Below are 23,762 nucleotides of genomic sequence, written 5' to 3' on the forward strand. Positions count from 1 at the left end.
CCAGCCAGATAATTCGCTTCAGTAAAATCTGTCATACTGAGTTCCTCTAACATCCTGTACTATTCTTGAACCTTTCTTTTTATGACTTGATTTGTCAGTTGTTTGTTCCTTCCCATTACTAATACTGTAATAATAGTGTGAACACAAGCCATACAATTTTTGCCTCATTTTCTCTCTCTCATCAAGATTACAAGTTTTTAATCCCATATAGACTATTTGTCCATATTTTGCCTTTAATGAGCATTGAAGCATTACACTCATGTAAAATTTAAATATTGCCATAAACCATTCTACATACTAAAGATTTACATTATTTTTAGCCAAGTAAGGATATCTGTTTTTCATGGAACTTCAGGACCCTTTTGATCTTTCAGAGAGAGATTTAGTTTTTAAAATTAGTTTTATGAAATGCTGTTTGGAAACTTTTGTTGACCTTATAAATGCATAATAAAAATTGTTTCAGGAAATGGCATGTAAGAGATGTTTTGAAGAAGTCGTGGACAACCTCTGTATTGTTTTTGACCTGAAGGAATTTGGTATTAGTTGTATGGACTACCAGATGATAAAGAATCTCATCTGGCTCTTAAGTCGTCACTATCCTGAGCGATTAGGTGTGTGTCTAATCCTCAATGCCCCAACTCTATTTTCTGGTTGTTGGCCCGTTATAAAAGGCTGGTATGTTAAATATTTTCTATTTGTTTCTAAACTAGTTTAAACTTATGATATTGAAATATATTTAGTGAGAAAGATAATGAACTTGTGAACTATTTTTCCACGTTCGTAAGACGTTGGAATTTTAACAGTACTTTGGGCTTTGGAACAAATGGAAGTCATATAAAACTGTGTTCTCCCCATATCTTTGATTTTAAAATGAATCTTGCATCTTTTATTGTGCATTGTGTCTCTTAGTATTATATTTTGTGGATTGTGTGCTTGATAGATTGCCTTGTTTATGGTGTTTACTAAACTTTGTGAACATACTAAGCTTTAAAGTGTGTATGAAGAATTGTTTAGATGTTTGCTCTGTTGCTGGCAACAATATGTTATGGAAAACCACATTTTTAAAAGTCATTTTCCTAGCATTCAACCTATCAACCAATCCTTTTGAGATATTTTTGTGGACTATCTATCTATCTATCTATCTATCTATCTATCTATCTATCTATCTATCTATCTATCTATCTATCTATCTATCTATCTATCTATCTATCTATCTATCTATCTCTATCTCTATCTCTATCTCTATATCTATCTATCTATCTATCTATTTATCTATCTAAGTCAGTAGATTACTTTTCCTGTCCCAATACCTGGTTTAATCCAGGTTAATTCTTCAAATAAAGGAACTCTCTTGCATATTGATTACTGCTTGTTCCAGTGTTATTAATGATTTCAGTGAGGTTGCACTCCATGGAAGAATGGCACCCTTGCTCTCACTGTGTTAAGATGTTTAAATCATTGAATATGTACATAAGTAGAGCACATCCAAAAGAAAATCGAGAGCTCTCCGAAACTGACATAGTAAGTGAGGTGTGGGTCCCTGACAAAAGTTGAGTTGTGGAAATGGTGTTCTACTGTAAGTTTTTGAACTGTCCCAAGTCTTATGATCTTGGAAAAATAGTTCACCTTTCTCACTAAGTCAGTAGATCACCTCCTCAGTCCCATACACCCGGCTATGAAACACTGTGAAGCATGACAAAAGTGAAGTGAAAACTTCAAGGAATAAACAAATTCTTTCCGTTTTTCATGAAAAACACATCAGAGGAGACGAGAGAAGAATGCTAATGAGATTACCCAGTACAATTTCTACAGTTAGAAGCTAAAAGGTCTGTGATTAAGGGGAGAAAGGCTCATGTGTAAAGCCAGTCCAGATGTAATCTTTGAAAAATTCAGTAACCAGTTTTCAAATGAGAATGCATAACTTTCTGAAGAATATCCTTTTCCTATGAAGAATACTATTCGCAGTGATTTACCACACCAGCCACACTCCAGTTATTATCATCATTATTATTAACCACAAATTATACAAGTGATATGGATGGTCTAATACATTAGATGCTTCACAGACCTACCAAGTTAATATTTACATTATTCACATATTTACCTCGTACAGTAATTCATTCACTCTACAACACTTACACTCTCTTTCATTCCCATTTATGTACACACTGAAATTTACATCTTCTTTACATGTTTGTAAACTGTGTTCGAGGTAAGGCTTTTATTTTAGGCAGTAGCTCATTCCAGAGACATGCAGAGTGGCTGCAGTAACCAGATGGGCTGGAGGTGGTATGGGAAAATGGAGGGACAAGATTAATCCCTTTGCGAACAGAGCGAAAGCATAGGGAAAGGCGGCAAAATGGGTCAAGGTTAATGCAGCCGGCGAGGGATTTTTGGAGGAAGATCAAGTCGGTTGTTTTGACATTGGTTTCTATTAAGGGGAAGTTAGCCGAATGAAGATGGGAGCTGTAAGTTGTTATTATTTTTTACAATTTGCTTTATGTTGCACTGACACAGATAGGTTTTATGGTGACGATGGGATACGAAAGGCCTGCTAGTGGGAAGGAAGTGGCCGTGGCGTTAATTAAGATACAGCCCCAGTATTTGCCTGGTGTGAGAATGGGAAACCACAGAAAAACACATGGTAACACAATTATACCTGAAAAAGAAACAAGAAATACAGTATAATTTTGTTACTGAAAGTTTTTTTTTTTCAGATACATAATAAATTTATTTATTCAAAATTAGTTTTAGCAGACTGAATAACCCAACAGTTGCAATTTTTTTTAAAGGCTCTAAAACTTTCTCTTTCTTTTTTTTCTTTCTTCCTTTCTTTCTTCCTTTCTTTCTTTCTTTCTTTCTTTGTATTCATTCTGCCTTTAATGAGCATAGGAGTATTTAACCTCTATCTAAAGTTTGAATGCTGATGTAAACATGCTTTCTTTAAAAAGCTGCTAAAAGTTTTTGGGGCAGTTGATTTGTGCCAAATGTCATAGAGAATTACTCTGAGTTATCTATGCCTGTGCTGATATGAGAGATGTTACCAGATGGTGAAAAATAAATATGACAGGAGATCTTGTATTGCATATGTTTGAATGTTCATGCACTTACATATGGCCGTGATGATGGACAGTCCCAACACAGCCAGACGGAGATTGAGAGGAAGTAGTACTACACAGAAGGAATTGATTTTCACGAAGTGGGGAAATGTCAATTCTTCTGTCAGGCGTTTTCTCATTTCTAATGGGATTGGCCCTCCTGGTGATGCATCAGGATCCTAATTGTATGAATCAAATTGGTAATTGATTTTCCTGCAACAAATCTGCACCGATTTTCAGTACCCTTGGCCACATGCAATTGTTTTCCATTTATCACTCTTTTCCAGGTTTTGAAAGTGTGGGGAAATCAGTTTCAGTACCTGATGATTTCCACAGAATTTTATATCACCTTTGCTCTTGTAGAATCGAACCAGGTAGCTCTTTCTTCATTCACTTGGTATACCATCACAGAATTTTATTAAATAAGTTTATCAAGAAGGTTATCCCTGCTGCCCCTAATTTCTTCTATAGCTCACCTGATGTATCATTGGGACCAGGAGCTTTATTGTTAATCATCTCATTAACTGCTGTTCTAATGTATTTTGGTGTGAAAACTGGCAACGGCCCTTTCATTGGGAGCAGTTTATCAAAGGTTTCGTGTAGTATGTATTGCTTAGTAGTTTTGAGTAGTACATTTTCCACCTTTGTTTTATATCTTCATTAGATGTTAGAAGATTTCCTTGCTCATTCTTAATGTATTCAATTACCTCCATGTCTTGGGATTAATTATGTCTGTTCTGCCATTTCAAAAAGTTTGTCCCTACTAGCAGCCTTTGCATGTGCTACTGCACATTTTGCCTCTTTCTTTGCATTTGGGGGAAGATATCAATTCTCTATGTCTACCCCTTAGTCCCATTTCTTGATACGGGGTCAAGGATGAGGCGAGATGAAATTTATGGCATGTTTTTATGGCTGGATGCACTTCCTGATGCCAGCCTCAGTTGAGGAGCTAATGAAGATGAAATGAATGAAGGTGAATGAAATTTGGTATGGAGGGGGAAGGAACCAGCTGTGGCCTATGAATAGGAACTATCCAAGCATTTGCCTGGGAGTTAAAATGGGAAACCACAGAAAACCATTCTCAGGACAGCTGACGGTGGGGTTCGAATCCATTTGTCTCCCGAATACAGAGCTTGGCTCCATAGCTGTAATGTGTTAACATGCATGTCCACTGCACTCTGTAAATGTCAACTCTATTAAAAGTAAAATATTAGGACTCCCTACTTACCTAATTGGGTTGCTGACAGACGAGTACTTCTGGCCTAACAATAAGTCTACCCATCAATAACCAGCTTGGTTCATCTGAGGGCATGTATGAGTACATCTAATAAATGTCATATTTTGCAGTACTGTCCAGGATGTATTAAAATATGTCCTCATGTGATAGGAACACAAAATTCACCCTTGTGTGGAAACTATCCCAAATATGCACTTGCATATAAAATATGTTTAGAAATATAGTATAGGCCTAAACTCCTCTTTTACTCTTTTCTAGGGACGTAACAGAAAAAAGTGTAAATGGCAGGAAATTACTTTTTTTATATACACTGCTGGCCAAAAAACTTGTAGTGCTCTAAGTAAAGATCATCATTGATATTTAGATTACTGTATTGTATTTTATATATTTATTTAAAAGACCTGAAGAGAGTATTAAGTGTCAAACTGTGTTTCAGTATCCAGCAGTAAAAGAACAACTTAATATGTATCCAGCAGTAAAAGAACAACTTAATATGTGAGTGGTGGGTTCTCATAGAGTTCTTTTGCCAGAAAGGTTCTGATTAGCCCAAAGATATACCATCCACAAACCTGCTACGCTGGCATAGCAGGGGGAGAGATGATACTCCCACGTGGTGGATAGGTGGGTCCTAACCGGCTTGCAGGCGGACTTGAGGGAAATAAAATACCTCTCACGGACCAAATACGCACCCCCTGTGGATGGGGGAGGCATATGAAGAATTCACCCACGGTAACCCCTGCTTGTCGTAAGAGGCGACTAAAAGGGGCAACCAAGGGATGATCCAATTAGAACCATGAAACTACTTGTAATTAGTACCATCACACAGGGAACACCATGGGTTGCATTTACTTGCGCGTAGTACCACTATGTTAGGTACGTAATAAGTTTGTGAGTAGTCGCGACAGTGTGTGAATCAGGAGGTGGGTCCTACAGTACCTGTGATTCGTACCGCCTAAATGAGCGACACCATGGGATTAGCGACACCCTGGTTCTGCCTTACCTATGCTCAGTTCCCACTGTGTGAGGAATTCCACGGGATAGTACGAGTCCCTGTGGTTAGTCCACTTACGTGAGGAATGTCATAGGTTTGCGTTGCCTGCAAATAGCGCCGCAATGTGAGAAACATCATAGGTCTGTGTTACATGTATGCATTACACTACCTGTGAATAGTACCATAATGTGTGGAATACCGCAAGTCTCAGCTACTTTTGATTAGTACCACAACATTACACATAACATGGTTCTACTTTCCTAGCGATAAATACCATTATGAGGGGCTGATGACCTGGATTTTGGACCCATTTCTACTATAACCTTAATCGATTCAGCATCGTGCTATAGAAGCAGTCCCTTGGTCAGTAATACTATTGTTTGGTGCCAGCTTCTGTGCATGTGAGGCACTGTAGGTCAGATCCACTGATCGTTTTAACCCATTCCAGTTTGGGCCTTAATATCCCTAACAAACGTTCTGGACTGGGCATTTTTAAAGATTTTTAAAACATTATATCTCTGTAGCTGTAGAAGATATTTAAATGATTCTTTTTTCTTTGTGCTTGTTTGAGCATCTAATTTTGAAAAACGCTGTTTGTATCTTGGTCAACTATCACTTGAGATTTTAAAATTGTTTATATATTACACCATGTTTTGCGAATGGAGGAAAGGTCTGACGGATAACTAAGCAAGTACAGTTTACTGAAATACTGTTATATTCACCCTATTTTGCTAATATAAAATGTGCATTGCAACTACAAAACAAAAAAAATAATGGGTACAATATAAAAATAATAATTTTTCAATAGTAATAGTAATAATTACTATAATGAAAATGGGAGCTCTTATGAAATTTTATTTTAATTGATAAATTTTGTCAAAACTTACTCATATGTAAAATTATTGTTCCATTTACCACAAAAGACTTCTGAGAAAGGGAAAATACAGTCTTCTAAACAGACAACTTCACTAATATGTAGACAATCTTACGTATTCACGCAAATATGAAGTACGCAGGAACATGCGCTAGGCCGTAAAACGAACTGTAATCATAATGAAACGTAAGAAGTTGTTTCGAATTCATATGTCAGTATGTTCATTTGCGCGTAAACTTATAATATATTATAAGATATCGAAAATATCACTTTCGTCAGGCACATGTTTGCCGCAAGAAGCCATGTCTTAGAGCTCACTGAGTGACAACATCTACTGATGCATGCTGATCGAAAATATCATAACTTCTCTGACTTAGACATATAATACTGCCATCTGCTTAAATACTCTCGTAACTAATACATGAAGAAACACGATGTAACCACCAGAATGAGTGCACAGCTCGACCTCGATTTTTAGTGAATTGTCAAACCTTACTATGGGCTATGCCCGCAGCTTATAAATCTCATATTTTATCCCGTATTGGCTCAACACAACTATTATATAGAAACTGATAAGAATTGGAAGGTGGGAACTTACTTATAACTTAACCTTAGCTATGCCCGCAGCACGGCCTGAACGTAATTTCGGCCGCTGCGAGCATAGCTCGCAGTTAGACCAGAAAGAGTTAAATACATATCCGTCCATCCATTCATTCTTCGTCCTCATGCTTTGAATTCTGGTCAGTGGAGGATTTTGTTGTCATTTCATAGGCCCCATTAAACAACAAACATCAATCAATCAATCAATCAATCAATCAATCAATCAATCAATCAATCAATCAATCAATCAAGATATACCATTGCAGAAAACTCTGATAACTCAGCTTTGAACAAAAACCTAAATTATCTTCCTGTATTAGATATAGCAGATGAGAGTAAGGAGGATGATTATGTGGTAGCTGCGATTATCATAGTGAAAAGTCCTTTCATTTTGCAATTTTATTTGCATCCTTGCTTGTCGGTTGTTTTTAAAACAGGTGAATTAGATGAGGACATTAAGGCTTACTCATTCTGAGGTGGGTAATTTCTCCTCAAATTTAAATACGAGTAAAGAGTGAGAATTATGCATTTAAAAATAAGCAGCAGAGGCCTTGCCATAACAAGGCAAATAATAAAATCCAGTCAACAGAAATGAAATAAAAAATAAGGTTCCTAAAAGAAAACCATAATTTAATTTTATCGATTGCAAATGTTAAAAACATTTAAGCTCTTTAAGTCTTTAGGCTTATTCAGTTGTGAAATCATCAGCGTTTTGCCCCAGTGTAGCAGTGGGCTCATCAGTTGGAATGGAACACCTTTCCTTGACGCTAGTGCCCCATTGAGACACCACTGCTAGCCTCCTATGAACCAATGAAACAAAAGACCAGGAAGGACAAGATTAGAAATGAAGCTAACAAGGAGGAGGCTGGCATCAATATACCTGTTACTGAGATTTTAGGAAGACCCCTACGATGGTTTGGATGTGTTATGAGGATGGATGGAACAAGAACAGCAAGGAATTACTTTGACAGAAAGGTCAAAGGGGAGAGGCCAGTTGGGAGGCCAACAAATGATGGATAGACACAGTAAAATCAGAGGTCAGCAAGAGAAATGCTGAGTGGAAGGACATAGAGGAACAGAAACTATACTTTGACAAAAAGAAGTGGCAAGCACTTGTACACCACACCTGGAAAATGATGATGATGATGATGATGATGATGATGATGATGCCAGAATAGGTTTCTGGGCTGAGTAGCTCAGATGGTAGAGTGCTGGCCTTCTGAGCCCAACTTGGCAGGTTCGATCCTGGTGGTATTTGAAGGCACTCAAATAGGTCAGCCTTGCATCAGTATATTTACTGGCATATGAGAGAATTCCTGTGGGACAACGCTCTGGCACCTTGGCATCTCCAAAAACCATAAAAATTTAGTTAGTGGGATATAAAACCAGTATCATCATCACCAAATTGCATAAAGAGAGAATGGTCTTGGTAGAATTCATTCAAGAATTTAAATTGTGTGCCTTATAATATTTGAAAACTTAGCATCATAATTAAAATGGAAAGGAAATTTTATGAGCCTCTGTCTCTGTCAGCCATAAGAAAAGTGGATCTTTTTCAATACTTAAAATTGTTTTTGCAGTTAATGTATCAGTTTAATTCGTTTTAGTATTATAAGATTTCTTTGTATGTATATAATGGAAATCGCCCAGACTGTTTGCTTATTGGTAGATTTATTCGGCGTGTGACTGTTTCACATCACAAGTAAACATATTTATACTTGACTTACTTATTTCCTGTGGCTCCTTCAGGAGCACAGGGCTTCGATGAATTTTTGCCAGCGGACTCTGCTGCGGGCCATCCGACGTAGTTCTCCCCAGGTCTTTCCTGCCTCACTTGCCTCCTCCAATACGGATCTCTTCCAGGTTTGCCGTGGTCGACCCTGCTTTCATTGTCCCTGTGGATTCCATTCCAGGGCTTGCTTCTCAATGGCTCCATCCTGCTTTCTCAACATGTGTCCTATCCACCTCCACTTCCACTGTTTGATCTGATTTCCAATGGGTGTTTCCCCAGTCACTTCCCATTGATCTTCGTTACTAATCGTGTCTGGCCAATGAATGTTTAAGATCCTGCGCAAACACCGGTTTACAAAGGTCTGCAGTATCTTAGTAATTCCTGTAGTGACTTTCCAGGTCTTACATGCATAGAGGAGGACTGACTTGACATTACTGTTGAAGATCCTCAATTTCGTTCGTTGAGATATGGCACAGTTTGTGACGTTGTTACCACAAACACATTAATAAAATGAAACAGCAGTGGACATGAATACACAACAAAACAAGATGATGTGGAAAGAGCTACCCATAACGTACCCGGAGGCAGTAAGATCGTTGCGTGATTGCCAACCTGTTGGTCAAACTACATAATGATCACTCAGAAATAAATAATAACAAGACTTTAATAAAGAAATATAACTACAAGAATAATAGAGACACACAGAAACAATCTTGCGAACCCCAACTTGATATTTCCCAATGGCCACTGTTTACAGTTTTTAAATGATTATTAATAAAACACCCAAAGGAGGTTATATGAAGGAATTAATATATATATATATATATATATATATATATATATATATATTAAAACAATACCAAGAAAGGTTAGTATGACCAAAACTGAAACTAAGTCATGACATTTAAAAACCAATGGGTACTTGTTTAACTGAATTCATTTACTGAAGATATTCAAATAAAGTCAGTCTTTGCCCTAGGTTACAAACCAAAACCAGGAATGAAATAAGATAATCAGAGGATAGAAAATAATAATAATTTGAAAGGGCACAGATTTACTAGGAAGCCTTGAACTGAAACGAAGGAAGGTTACACTTAATTAAATATTAAAAACACCACGTCGAAAGAAAATAAGTACTCAGTATTAAGAAGGTATCAGATACATACATTACATGGCCCCAAAAGGGTCAATCGGGGGCAAAACCCCAATATATAAATAATATCCTACATGGTACGTCTGTAAAGGGGACCGTCTCAAACCATACTGTCTCTCAATGGCTGCCAACACTCGGCACGGCCCCACACAGCTGTGCACAGCGAGTCAAAACTCGCCTCAAGGCTACGTATCAGAAGGGAAGAAGAAACGATTCAGATTAGAAGGCTAGGGACACACTAGAATGGAACGTCATGTATAAAATCTTGCTACAACTCTCCCCCCCTCAAAACCCCACCACGGGGTGGAAGAGAGTGGGAAAACAAAACAACAAAATTTTCTTGAAAGCAGGTAGTAGAATCCGGTGATATCGCTGAAAATGAACAGTTCCAATGGTCTCCATCCATAGATCCTCTTCTGTTTGGGCTAAGGTATTACGATGAGAAGGACAGCCAGTACGTCCCTCATAATGAGCCTTACAGGTGTAGAATACAGCATGACTGGCAGCAATCGTAACAGTTTATAGCACCAGTCACTCGAATCCAACAGCGAAGCGTTTCTCAAACTGTAACAAGAGTACAACGAACAGCAGAACCCAAATCCACACAAGTATTCGGTCCCATAATACTTCAGATCAATAAGTTTTCCTGCATCTCCATTTCTTTAAACGTTTCCAGAACTGATACCAACATTTTCAAGAAAACGTTACAGAAGGGAATGAGAAGTTTTTTTTTTTTTTAATACAATCATATAAACTAGATTAGATTAGTAAGGTATATTAGTAAATTAAGTGTCCCATAAACCGACAGATCAAAATTTAAATACCCAAAACTACGAATACAGTACAGACTATATATATTTTTAAACCTTTCTTGAGACCCAATGTCAATGTTTTCAAGACTTTCAGCCATATATTATTGACCATGACCAAGATTTCAACTACAACACAATAAAGTACCAAAACAAAACCCAATGTATTCGCTCAGTATGCCCTACAGAAAAGATTAGGTTAATCTTAACATAAGAAGAGAAGGGTCAAGAAAATGTAAGAAATTAAATAACGAAACAAAAATTACTTGTCTAGTCATGATTAAATTAAATGAAAAAAAAAATACATGTCATAAGCTTGAACTAAACGGTCTCAAGAATTAAATACATAATGATATATAGCAAGAGGTACATTAAACTTCCATACATTAGAACACAGTTTAAGTTACACGGGCATTACCTTATGAAAGTGCATTCTAATAGTAAAAGGGTGATTCAAACACCAGACGCAGACAGAAATTAGAAATTATACACCGTATCAGCATGGAGTTAGGTTAGGTAGGTATCAAGGCGGAGAGAGAAGGTAATAAAAATATACACTGAGTAATTAATCAACAACTTCGTATGTCTTAGCCTTCACAGCTTAGCTAATGAAATTAAGCCCCAAAATATTTTAAATAGCTTTACATACAAGTACACACTGTATGGATCTCACCAAGTACAATGGAAAACATCACAAGAGTAAAGGAAATAGACCAAAACACACACCACAGCAACGAAAGGATAAGTGGGAAGGCAATAGGGCTAGGTTCCATAAAAGATTTCAGGAGGAGACATGTATTCAGTTAAAATACATCATAAACCATACAATTCAAAGTAAATCCCATTTAATTTTTAAAAGAACTGAACGAATCTCACAATAACGATAATATTTTCCCCAAAATGAAGGTTTCAACTGACATCTTGAACACAACCTTTTCTCTAACAACCCCAAAATACCAGGTCACAGTTCACAACCATGAGAAGGCATAACACTTCACCGTACACTTCAGCACATAACCGTTTACACATATAATTAGGCATAACTGGACATGCCTAGAGGTTAGGTTAACTTATCAATCGGTATCACACGCCAGAGCTAACGCAGTTGAAAATATAATTTAGAAGAAGATAAATTAACAATTAGCATGTACACCGCCGAAGCACAATACCGGAAATATGATAGTAATGATAAATAACAACATTAAGTCTGGGAGCCAAAAGCAAGGCCAGAACCAATAACACAATAAAATGCTCCCAGGTGATACACTATCACTCACCAACAAGCAACCAAGCAAACTCCACTTAAAGGTAAAGATCAGAAAAGCTCTTCCAGATAAAACCAAATTAATCCTAACCTGTTGCATCTGTGAAATTCTGCCTGTTAAATCTCTTGCATTAGTTCTAGTTCATGTGTGGATATTCTTAGGTGACTAGTGGTTTCTTGTGTAGTTGGTGTGGTACTCTGCCGTGGTCATTGTGTTCATGGAATTCCAATGTTCTGAAATTTTTTGAACCTATTTTTATTTAACTGCATTCCATTTTGAGTTGTAGATTCCATCGGCCTCCCTACCATTTCTACTGTTATTGTGTTGGTGTCGTGCTAGTGTGGTCTGTAGCCTGAGGATGGAAAAGCCTCTTAACCTAATTGGATTTGGATACAGACCGGTGTTGGGTGATGATATTGGTACCAAGTATTTGTTGTTTGGGGTTTATATTTTGGGGTGGGAATGATAGTTTCGCAGCATGTTGTTGAGGGTTGTAAGTGTCCCTTTATCCCTATTTAGGCTGGCGCATGTCTGTTGAGGCTAGTCATGGTTATTTTATGGTTTCTGTGGTGTAATTGGTTTGTTAAGACATGTCAGGTATGGACAGGTTGTGGTCTTATTATTATACCTTGTGTCTTCGTAGATTTGGAAATACCCTTCGGTGTGGGTCTATTGCTCTGATGGAATAACTTTAACTTGTGTCATGTAACTTTTTGGTTTTGTGTGTACTGGTTTCTTCACTTTTGGTCTCACTGCGTTACCTGTTGACCCAACGTTATCTTGTGTTCTATTGGTACTTCTTGTTAAAGCTCAGTTAATGTTCATCTGTCACTCTGACATTTTCTTACCTTCAGTGGATCATAGTTGTCTCTCAACAAGGTTGTTAGTCATCTTGCCGTTCTATGGGATTATTAATCTGGTATGGGACGGATTATTAGTTCATAGGCGGTACCGAAGTTGCCCGACGGTTAGATTATGGGGTCTGTATGTTGTGTTCCTTTATTCTTCATTATCGATGAGCATTTTTCTAACGTCCTGCCATCTTTTCTGCCATGTATATTTTATTTTACCTTGTTTCCTGGTTGTGTGGAAGGGTACCTGCTTAGCGGTAATGCGGCAGTATGAATCTGCGGATGTCATATATTTCTAGTCCGGTTTTCACCGAGGTCTTGTGAAAAGGCAACCGGTAGATTAGGTTGTGTAGGTCATTGCTCTTATTTCCTGATGGTCATCTGGTTTGAGGTGGATTCTATCGCCTTTCTTACTTAATCAGGTGTCCTGTGTGAAAGCACGTTGTTGTAAATTCAATGAAGTTGGAGGTTATGTGGCTTCGGATTGGTTTTTCCTCCTGAATTTCTTCCATCCATTTTCTATTCCGTTATTCCTATGGTGTTATCGAAGGAACCTTTATGTGTTTATTATTTTCCATCCTAATATTATTTTGGGCTTGGTATTGTTGTTGCTAGTTTGGTTGTTGATGACAAACATTTAGCGCACCTCACCATCTCATTGTATCAGAAGTCTCCTTCCGTTCTGCCAACCTTTTCTTGTCTCGAAGATTTTTACCTCTAACCCTAGGATATTTTCATTTTCCTAAACTTGTAGTAGGTGTGAGTTATTGTTGAATTGAAGTACCATTTCCTCTCATTTTCTCGTTCAATTTGGTGATGTATTGTGATTGGGAGTGTTGAACCAGTAGTTTTTGCAAATTTAACTTGATGCCTCTGATAAGTTTGGAAATGCCTTATGCACTAAAGCCTCATTCACAATGCAAACGTAACGTAACGTAACGTAAACTTAAAAATAACGTTAACTCGGAAGTTAGCGGCCATCTTATCTAATGGAACCATTCACAATGCGCCGACGTAAACTTAACTGCGAGTCCGTAAAATTAAGGGATTGCAAACTCCAAGCTCTTGCGGTTAATTTTACGTTAACTTTAAGAACCAGCCAATCAGAGCAGAGGTAAACATTGTATTTTGTGCACGATATAATGACTTCTTTCGACGAAACACTTGTAATTCTCTTTCAAAACAATCTTTGGAGAAAGAATTACAAAGACGCTGTACCGAAAAATTATAGATGGAAATAAATATCCTGTAGCAATGAAATCTGACGGTAAATGGCGGGAGACAAGCTCGCAGCACTAGCGAACGGACGAGAGACAATCCCTGTCATAAATAAAACAGTGTCCCTGTACATTTCTTAACATTATACGGACCACTAGTTTACGAAAACCATATCATCCCAACAATTAGATCCAAACATCTCATCGGGGTGTGATAGATGGGGGCATAGTTGTCGGTAAAGGAGACCTTATATTTCTTTTTTATTACAAAAGAGGAAGTAAATCGTAAGAAAGGCAAACAGTTCATGTTTCATCCACATGTCCAAAATGAACTGATGAGGGTCATTTCTTACATTAGATTACCGAAATCGCACTGAGGTAACCTTCTTTGATTCAAGGGATGAACCCATTTTCTGCTTATTCCCAGGAGCAAAGCAATAGATGTTTGAAGTAATATGAATTCCGCTACCATGTTGTTTGATTCCATCGAGGTATTGAAATATAAAACTGCGAGATAGTCCAAAACCCGACTTCCGTGCTAAATAACATGGCAGTGTTTTGATTGGCTGCTGTGTACTATTTACGTTAATGTTACGTTCCTCCATTGTGAATACCACAAATTTTACGTTAATTTTACGGTTACGTTACGTCGTTAAGGTTACGGTTACGTTTGCATTGTGAATGGGGCCTAATTGTTCACCGACCTATAGTATTGAGATGGTTTGGTTCTGAAAATTTGGAATTAAGTGTACCTTCAGTATGTCGGCAACTGTAATGTGTTGTGGTTACGAAGGTGTACCTCTAGATTTATGGGGGGTTCTGTTATCTTCACTGTGGTTGATCTTGACCTGGTTTGGTAAATACATGTGATGTATACCTTAACTTGGCGTGTTGTCAAGTTTAGAATTCTATGGTGGTGCTGGTATTTAACTTGGGGATGTAAATTTTGATATTGTGGTGTTGTTGATTGGTGACGGACTTGCACTGTGTGGTGAATCTGAACCTGATTATTGGGTTGCTGTATGAAACTAGTGTCAGATGACTATTGCCTTAAAACCTTGAATGTATGCACGTACTTAAATTGTTTTTCATTCTGTGTTGCCAGTACCTTGGCACGTGACTTAAACTTGTGCAGATTGCTCTTGTAACTGCTCTGTCGGTAAACCTAAGTCGTATGTGGTATGCTTTGGCCCAGGTTCAGTCGATGTAAGGTTAAAAATTTAAAATTTAATCTGTTAATTGGATCTTAGTTATCCGTTGAATGTATTCACCAATTTATCCTATTCTTCTTGTTTTCTTTCTTGCGCCTTGCGTCTTTACCTTGCGGTGGTGCCAAATGTTGATTTTGATTTTGGAAACGAAACAAGAGGCTGCATTTCTTATATAAAAAAAACTTGGAACCCGAAAACTAGTACTCACTATGATATGGTAATTTCAAGGTTTAATGTAAAATGTACAGCCGAGAGAGATTTCTAAATTAAGTTAATTGTTGGAAGGAAACCCTATGTATGCCTTGTGTATAACCTTTCATGAACTCTAAGGGTGAACTTTTCTTCGTGGTATAATCATCACCGTGTAAGCAGTTGTAATCAAAACCCAAAACTATTGGGAGTCTACTAAGTGGAAGATGTAATTCGAATTAGACTGTGTTCTACCAACTTCTTCAAACCAATTGTGGTTGTGATGGACCGTTTCCTAAGAGAAACTGTGGCGTGTAAACTATTGAAACCTTGTGCATGGAAAGCTGAAAATATATTGTGAAAAAGGTTGAACTCAGTGTTGATTGTAACTAATGCTGTTGAACATGATTCTAAAGCGGTACTAGACTTTAGTTCACCTCCTAATAGCAAACCGCCTTACTGGATATTTATTATGTTGAACGTGGTACTTGTGGTCACTTTAATTTGGACTATAATGAAAATTTAGTTTACTTCTGACCACAGTGCCGAGGATATGTACTGGATAAGCAAAGCTTCGGAGGGGGTGGCTGACACCGAGGTGTCACATTTAATCGTCTTCTCCCCCCCTAACGTTTTTGGACCTGGACTAATCCCTGTGGAAATTAGTATCTTACTACCTTAATTTTCTGTGTATTCAGTTCGCCGACTTTCCTATCTACTTCTAGTTTTATGATTCACTACTACTTTATGGTAGCGGTCTGGTCTGAGTGACGATCTGATCTAAAGGCTCCTTGTACATACTGACATCTGTGCAGAGAGCTGGTACTACGATGCTCAGCTCCTTGACTAATGAGAGCTCGTCTCAGACAGAATGTTGGCTTGTTGAAGCTCGCCCAAAGCGAGAGACTCATTCTTGTGCTTGCGTCTAGTTGAAGATGGACGCGTGTAGCATGTGCCTCGTGAAGGTGAAGATTTTTCCCGGAGCAATGGAGAACGGCTGAATACTACGTGAGTGAGGGCTCTCCTCCTAGCCCTCAACATCTGGTGATATTTTATTCATCGTGAAAATGTCCACAGACTGTATGTATTTTATTTAAGTCTATCTATCTGCGTTTGGGAACCAGAGTATTAAATGGCGAGGCGGCGTGGCTTCAAGCTTCTGTTCTATTTTCGATATTGGTGAACCAAAAAAAAAAACTGTACGGATGTGTGTGACGTGTCTAACACCCTAATGCTTTAAATTTGTTCACTCTCGGCTAAATTTTAATGATATGTTTAAAAAAAAAAAACTTGCGTAGTATGTCATAAAAGGGCATATTCATTTAATCACGTGCTATAATGGTCATTTAAAGTTGTAACGTTGTTCTGGACGTATGGTAAATTACAATCTAAATTGTTCAGGAGGAAAAAGGAATATGATAGAATACTAATTCTTACGCTGCTGTTAAGCTCATCACCATGTGGTCTAGCTTGAACTACTTAGCCCTAACCAAGAGCCGGTTGGTTTATTTAATTTTTGCGGTCTGGTTTAATATTTTCTTCCGTCTTGGTCCGTACTACCTAAATATGTTTTTTTTTCCTTGTTTCTGGTTTCCTTTCGGTGAGTATCTTTGATTTTGCGTTGTTTTGAGCGTGGGCCTGTTTCCATGACAACGGATGTTGTGCGGTGATTGTTAAAGTAAACATTTCCGTTGACGAATGATTTTGGTTCCCAGTTTCCCTTTCTGGGCTTGATGACCTGTGTTACCTTTCTATTTTATTGAATGTTTTGTGCTTTCCCTTTTCTTGTACCTTTGTTTTGAATTTTCCTAATTCAATTTATATTTTTAACTTCTCCCTGCGCGTAGTGTTTATGTTGAATTTACTTTCTGGGCTCCCGGTAAGACCTGTCCTTGGGTAGGACTAGGTGGTTCATGTGGTTATTGGTAGTTTAAAGGCTGATTGTTTATTTTAAACAGATACTATTTTCATTATCTCATTACTTCTAGTATAGTGGGGACCCTAATATCTTTAGAATATGATTAGTTTATTTTCTTGGTAATAATTCAATTTCATGTTAATTACTAGTCTTTCTATTTTACTACGTGGGCGTTTTCTTATTACTAATTGGAAGTTTTAACTTTTCTCTAATAAATACTACTTACCTTTGCATGAAAACACTGGTGTTGTTCTTTTAAATGAATTACTCATCTGATACTGGATTTTAATTTTACATGGTTTGATGTGTCACCCAATACTTCTTGCGGTAAGTAATTTACTGATTTTATGGTTATGTTTTGTGGGTGCCTAGTTACGCTTCCTGACCTACCTTTGTCTATTCTGACTCTTGGCGTGTTCTGTTTTATTTCTTGTTGATTTATGCTTTGCTGGCCTTACCGTAGTGTTCAGGGTTTGACTACGTTCGGGTCAGTATAGTGGTAGCAGAGCGTGGTTGTATGATTTACCGATTTGCTGATTATGATTTTGAAACCCTTCTGGTAACTGTGCGGTGTATGCAGCTTCTCTGCTTGGATGTTTTTGAGGTGTCCTGTAAAATTTACTTCCTTTTTATCGGCGGATTTGGTGAGTGACTGCATGTAATTAATTATTCTTGGTTGGTGGAAGTTGAAATTATTGAACAACTTGTAGTTGAGTATGACTTGGTTGACTCAGGGTTACATGTGTACTACCGTTGGCTACATGTGCTGTATTATGTGTACTGGCTGTCAACCTTGTATTTTTACTGCTTTCCTGCGTACTGTGGAAGCATGCTGGGCCCATAACCGAGAGGTCCGTGGATCGAAACCACGCTCTGCTACCACTGTAACGTTGTTACCACAAAAACATTAATAAAATGAAACAGCAGTGGACATGAATACACAACAAAACAAGATGATGTGGAAAGAGCTACCCATAACTTACCCGGAGGCAGTAAGATCGTTGCGTGATTGCCAACCTGTTGGTCCAACTACATAATGATCACTCAGAAATAAATAATAACAAGACTTTAATAAAGAAATATAACTACAAGAATAATAGAGTCACACAGAAACAATCTTGCGAACCCCAACTTGATATTTCCCAATGGCCATTGTTTACAGTTTTTAAATGATTATTAATAAAACACCCAAAGGAGGTTATATGAAAACAATACCAAGAAAGGTTAGTATGACAAAACTGAAACTAAGTCATGACATTTAAAAACCAATGGGTACTTGTTTAACTGAATTCATTTACTGAAGATATTCAAATAAAGTCAGTCTTTGCCCTAGGTTACAAACCAAAACCAGGAATGAAATAAGATAATCAGAGGATAGAAAATAATAATAATTTGAAAGGGCACAGATTTACTAGGAAGCCTTGAACTGAAACGAAGGAAGGTTACACTTAATTAAATATTAAAAACACCACGTCGAAAGAAAATAAGTACTCAATATTAAGAAGGTATCAGATACATACATTACATGGCCCCAAAAGGGTCAATCGGGGGCAAAACCCCAATATATAAATAATATCCTACATGGTACGTCTGTAAAGGGGACCGTCTCAAACCATACTGTCTCTCAATGGCTGCCAACACTCGGCACGGCCCCACACAGCTGTGCACAGCGAGTCAAAACTCGCCTCAAGGCTACGTATCAGAAAGGAAGAAGAAACGATTCAGATTAGAAGGCTAGGGACACACTAGAATGGAACGTCATGTATAAAATCTTGCTTCAAGCTTTTCCACAGTGGATAGAGCTGCACAAATGCACCATTAGCCTTCCTTATACGTGACTTAACATCCTCTGTAGCCCCGCCTTGTTTGTCTACCATACTGCCCAGGTAGCAAAATTAGTCTACATTTTCAATTTCCTGTCCATCTAGACAAAATCGTTCTTGGGTATTTGAGAACAGCCTCATATCCTTGGTCTTACTGGAATTAATCTTGAGTCCTGTTTTTCATGCCTCAGTTTCTAGCTCTTTGAGTTTCTCTTTCATATGCGGAAATATGTGTGTCAGCAAGCAAATATCATCTGCATAATCCAGATTTTCCAGTCTCTAACGGTCCCCACTGTAAATCCCTTCTTTTCTGCGTACACTTCCTCATAATATCATCTATCACCAGCAGGAAGATGATAGGCGACAGGACACCCCCTTGCCTAACGCCGGAGGTCACCCCAAATGCTTCTGTTAGTTTGTCTTCATGAACCACCCGACACTCATAGCCATTGTATGTCTCCTTATTCAGGTTGACTATCTTCTGTGGAATTCCGTACTTCAGTAACAGGCGCCACATGACGTCCCTGACAACTGAGTCGAAAGTCTTTTCAAAGTCCACAAAGAGCATATATGTATTAGAGTTCCATTCACAACTCTGCTCAGTGATGATCCGAAGAGAGTTAACCAAGTCTACACAACTGCGACTCTCCCGAGAGCCAACCTGCTCCTTCCTTAGCTTCTGCTCAATTGTTGTTTTAATGCAGTTGAGGATGATACGGGCGATTACCTTACTGGGAACAGATAGTAATGTAATTTCTCTCCAGTTGTTGCAGTTGCTTATGTCTCCCTTTTTGGGCAGCTTAACTATGTGTCCGTTCTTCCATTCCTATGGCATTGTTTCCTCCTGCCAAATTTTCTTGAATAAGATATGTAATGCTCAGCTGTTACATCTGTTTCAACTTTTAAGGTTTCGGGTTGAATGTTGTCTAGCCCAGGAGACTTCCCGCTTTTAATCTGTTTAAGCGCTTATCTAATCTCTTCTATCGAAGGTTCATTAACACGGATGCGAGCATCACCGTCCCATTCCTCTTCTTCGACTTCATCTGCCTGATCATTTCCACGGTTGAGTATTTCCTCAAAATGCTCTTTCCATCTAGCTAATTGTTCATGTTCTCCAGTAAGCATAGTCCCTCCTTTACTACTAATGGGATGCTTCTGCCTATGACTCCTCTTAGATAATGTCCTTGTTATCCAATACAGTTCCTTCACATCACCTCTACTTGTGGCTATTTCGGCTTGGCTTGCATATTCTTCGACCTGCCTACGTCGGTCATTGCGAGCACTTCTCTTTACTTGTCTGTCTAACTCACTGTATTTCTTCTCGAGTTCTCTTTTTATTTGCCTTGTCCTAGAGTTGGGGATAAGTTGCTTTGTCTCCCTCCGCTGTTTAATCTTCTCCCATGTCTCTTCTGACATTCAGTCTTTCTTCAGCAACTCTCTATGACCTAATGCCTCTTCGCAGGTCTCTGTTAAAGTCTTTTTAATGGCTTGACATGTTTTCTCTACTCCTTCAATTGCTTCTATATCTAAGACTTCAAACCGATTTTTTAACTGCAACTTAAAGTTTTCTACTATTGGTTCCTTCTTCAGCTTACCAATGTCATAAAGCCTACTTCGCCTCTGAAAAATTCTTGTGTTTGCTGATATCTTGAATTTAAACCAAGCCATCATCAAGTGATGATCAGATCCAACATCTGCTCCTCTCTTATTTCTCACATCGTGAAGCGAGCCCCTCCATTTACGACTTACTGCCACATGATCAATTTGATTCTCTGTGCGATGATCGGGCAACACCCGTGTGACTTTATGGCACTCCTTATGTGGGAAAAGTGTCCCTCCAATAACCAGATCATGTTCTGCACACAAATTAATGAATAATTCGCCGTTCTCATTCCGCTCACCAAGCCCATGCTTTACCATAATGTGTTCCACTCCTTCATTATCTTTTCCCACTTTTGCGTTAAAATCTCCCATGAGCAGGACAACTTCTTTCAGTTTTATTTTCGTTAAAACACCTGTTAATGCTGAATAGAATTCCTGCTTCACTGTCTCTTTAGACGGCTCAGTTGGGGCATAACACTGCACTACGCAAATATTGCCTATATTACTCTGAAAACGAGCTATGATAATTCGCTCTGATATAGGGTGCCATTCCAGGAGTCCCTGCTTTGCTCTCTTACTCAGCAACAGTCCAACACCGTCCCTTGCAACCTCTCCATGGTCTTGCCCTGAGTATAAGAGGGTCATTCCATTCCGGCACTTCATTTCTCCAAAGATATCCCACCTCACTTCACTTAAACCAAAAAAAATCCATTCGGTAATTCTCCATTTCTCTGATGTTCTGTTTGTTTCCCAGGTTCTCTCATTGTATGAACATTCCAACATCCAAATCGTATTACTTGTTTCGTGCCAAAGGTCGTCAGCTTTTTGTTCGTCCGGCTATTTCTCATCTCTGTTTCTTTAATAGGTTTATTTAAGAGCTTACGAGTTATTGGCCCATAAACTCGGAGTGCCTTGGTGGGGCTGCCACCTTAAGGCCAAGGCTCTGGCCCTTACACAGATGTTGGTGTATATACTGAAGAAAGAGCATTTCCTCTCCTCTTCTTAACAGTGTATACTTTGGTTACACCGCCGGTACTCGGTCGTCATTGACCCAGTCTGTGATAACAGGGAGCACCACAAGAAGGTTGGGTTTGAACGATAAGATATCTATTAGGTTCAGTCTTTTCAATACTAATTAGGTACGTGTTTATGTTACAAATACCTGTTATTCAACTTGGGGACCGGTTTCGACATATATAATGTCATCATCAGCCATAAAATTAATCACAAATATATAAGTAAAGACATAATAATCAAAACTGTTGTGGATACAAATTGAACTATGTTCATTAAAAATCTATAACTGTCCATTCACACCGTGCGTTAAGATAAATCGCCATAGCAGAAGAGTAACGGCTTAATTAAATCTGACGCAGTGACACATTGAAGTAAGCATAAAGTCTCTCACTATTCAAAGAATAAAAGAAGGTTCTTCAATATGTAGTTTTTGTGCATCCGTTCAATAGAAGGCTCTGATAGGATTCCAAAGTAAAGAGTAATTTGAAACGCTCACACGTGCTATGCATCAACCAGAGCGTCGAGAACTTATTTGAGTCACTTGTAATTTATACCTGATACAATTTTTAACACTGATGAATATGAAATCAGTTAGTGGTAACAAGATCTTTTTCTTCCCCCCATCTTCCTCCCCTCCAAACCTACCACATTTTATATCTCCTTCTCACAAGACTAACGTCTTTTACCACTGACTGATTTCATATTCATCAGTGTTAAAATTATCACGTATAAATCACAAGTGACTCAAATAAGTTCTCGACGCTCTGGTTGACGCATAGCATGTGTGAGTGTTTTATAAATGACTCTACTTTGGAAGCCTATTGGAGCCTTCTATTGAACGGTTGCACAAAGACTACATATTGAAGAACCTTCTTTTATTCTTTGAATAGTGAGAGACTTTATGCTTACTTCAATGTGTCACTGCGCCAGATTTAATTATTAAGCCGTTACTCTTCTGTTATGGCGATTTATCTTAACATATGGTGTGAATGTACAGTTATAGATTTTTAATGAACATAGTTCAATATGTATCCACAATAGTTTTGATTATTATGTCTTTGCTTATATATTTGTGATTCATTTTATGGCTGATGATGACATTATATATGTCAAAACCGGTCCCCAAGTTGAATAAAAGGTATTTGTAACATAAACACGTACCTAATTAGTATTGAAAAGGTTGAACCTAATAGATATCTTATCGTTGATCTCAGTTCAATATGGAAACATTAATGAAGTTCATATCTTTAAATAAGGTTGGGTTTGACATTTGGCTGAGAGAGGCTGTGTATTGCGCATCATCAGCCCTTGCTTCCCAAACATATTTATAGAGATAACATTATTTTTACAATCAGATAGACATAACTTGATAAATACACGGCATAGGTTTGAAATTACATGAAAAGGATCGTAAACAAAGATCTAGTGTATGTACAGTAGAGTCTCGTTAATCTGAACTAATTGGGACCTGAGTCTGTTCGGATTACGAAATTTGCGGATTATCCGGAAAATATTTTCTAATAATGTTATTGTCTTTACGTCCCGCTAACTACTTTTACAATTCCAGAAATGCCTGTGCCAGAATTTTCTCCCGCAGGAGTTCTTTTACGTGCCAGTAAATCTACTTACACGAGGCTGTCGTATTTATACCACCGGACTGAGCCAGAATCGAACCTGCCAAGTTGGGGTTAGAAGGCCAGCGCCTCAACCGTCTGAGGAAAATAGTTTCTACAATACAGTACATACTGTAATTTGAAATGTCCATTCTTTAGTAGTTACATTAATAAAATACTGTATAAAATTACAGTAGGGTAGTTAGGAACCCATAGAGGAGGAAACGACAATGAAAATCACATTAGCGAGTGGATCGAAGCTGACTGTCATCAATTACAAACAGACCAAAAAATTGTAGCTATGGTGGAGAAAGAATCTGGAGTTGATGAGGAACAGAGTGACGATGAAGAAGACCACAATGAACAACAACCAGTGTCACATTCAAATGCCGCAACCGCCTTAGAAATTGCCGTACGCTACGTCGAGCAACACTCCGCTGCTACGCCCACTGATGTGATGTTTATGAGACACTGGTTTAACACTACATCTTCGAGTAGGTTCCAATCACTACAGCAAAAGAAACTAACAGACTTTTTAAAGATAAACAACCAGTGATTGATG

General features: G+C 38.1%; 1 protein-coding gene across 1 annotated transcript in view; it reads left to right on the forward strand.

Annotated features, from left to right (window-relative positions):
* Positions 1-23,762, forward strand: part of LOC136867411 (uncharacterized) — a 39,642-nt gene that overhangs the window by 10,698 nt on the left and 5,182 nt on the right. Inside the window, exon 3 of the mRNA XM_067144607.2 lies at positions 464-675. Coding sequence (XP_067000708.1) covers positions 464-675 — 212 coding nt within the window. The remainder of the gene's footprint in view (positions 1-463; positions 676-23,762) is intronic.

The sequence above is a fragment of the Anabrus simplex genome, chromosome 3, assembly GCF_040414725.1.
Source record: "Anabrus simplex isolate iqAnaSimp1 chromosome 3, ASM4041472v1, whole genome shotgun sequence".
NCBI lineage: Eukaryota > Metazoa > Arthropoda > Insecta > Orthoptera > Tettigoniidae > Anabrus > Anabrus simplex.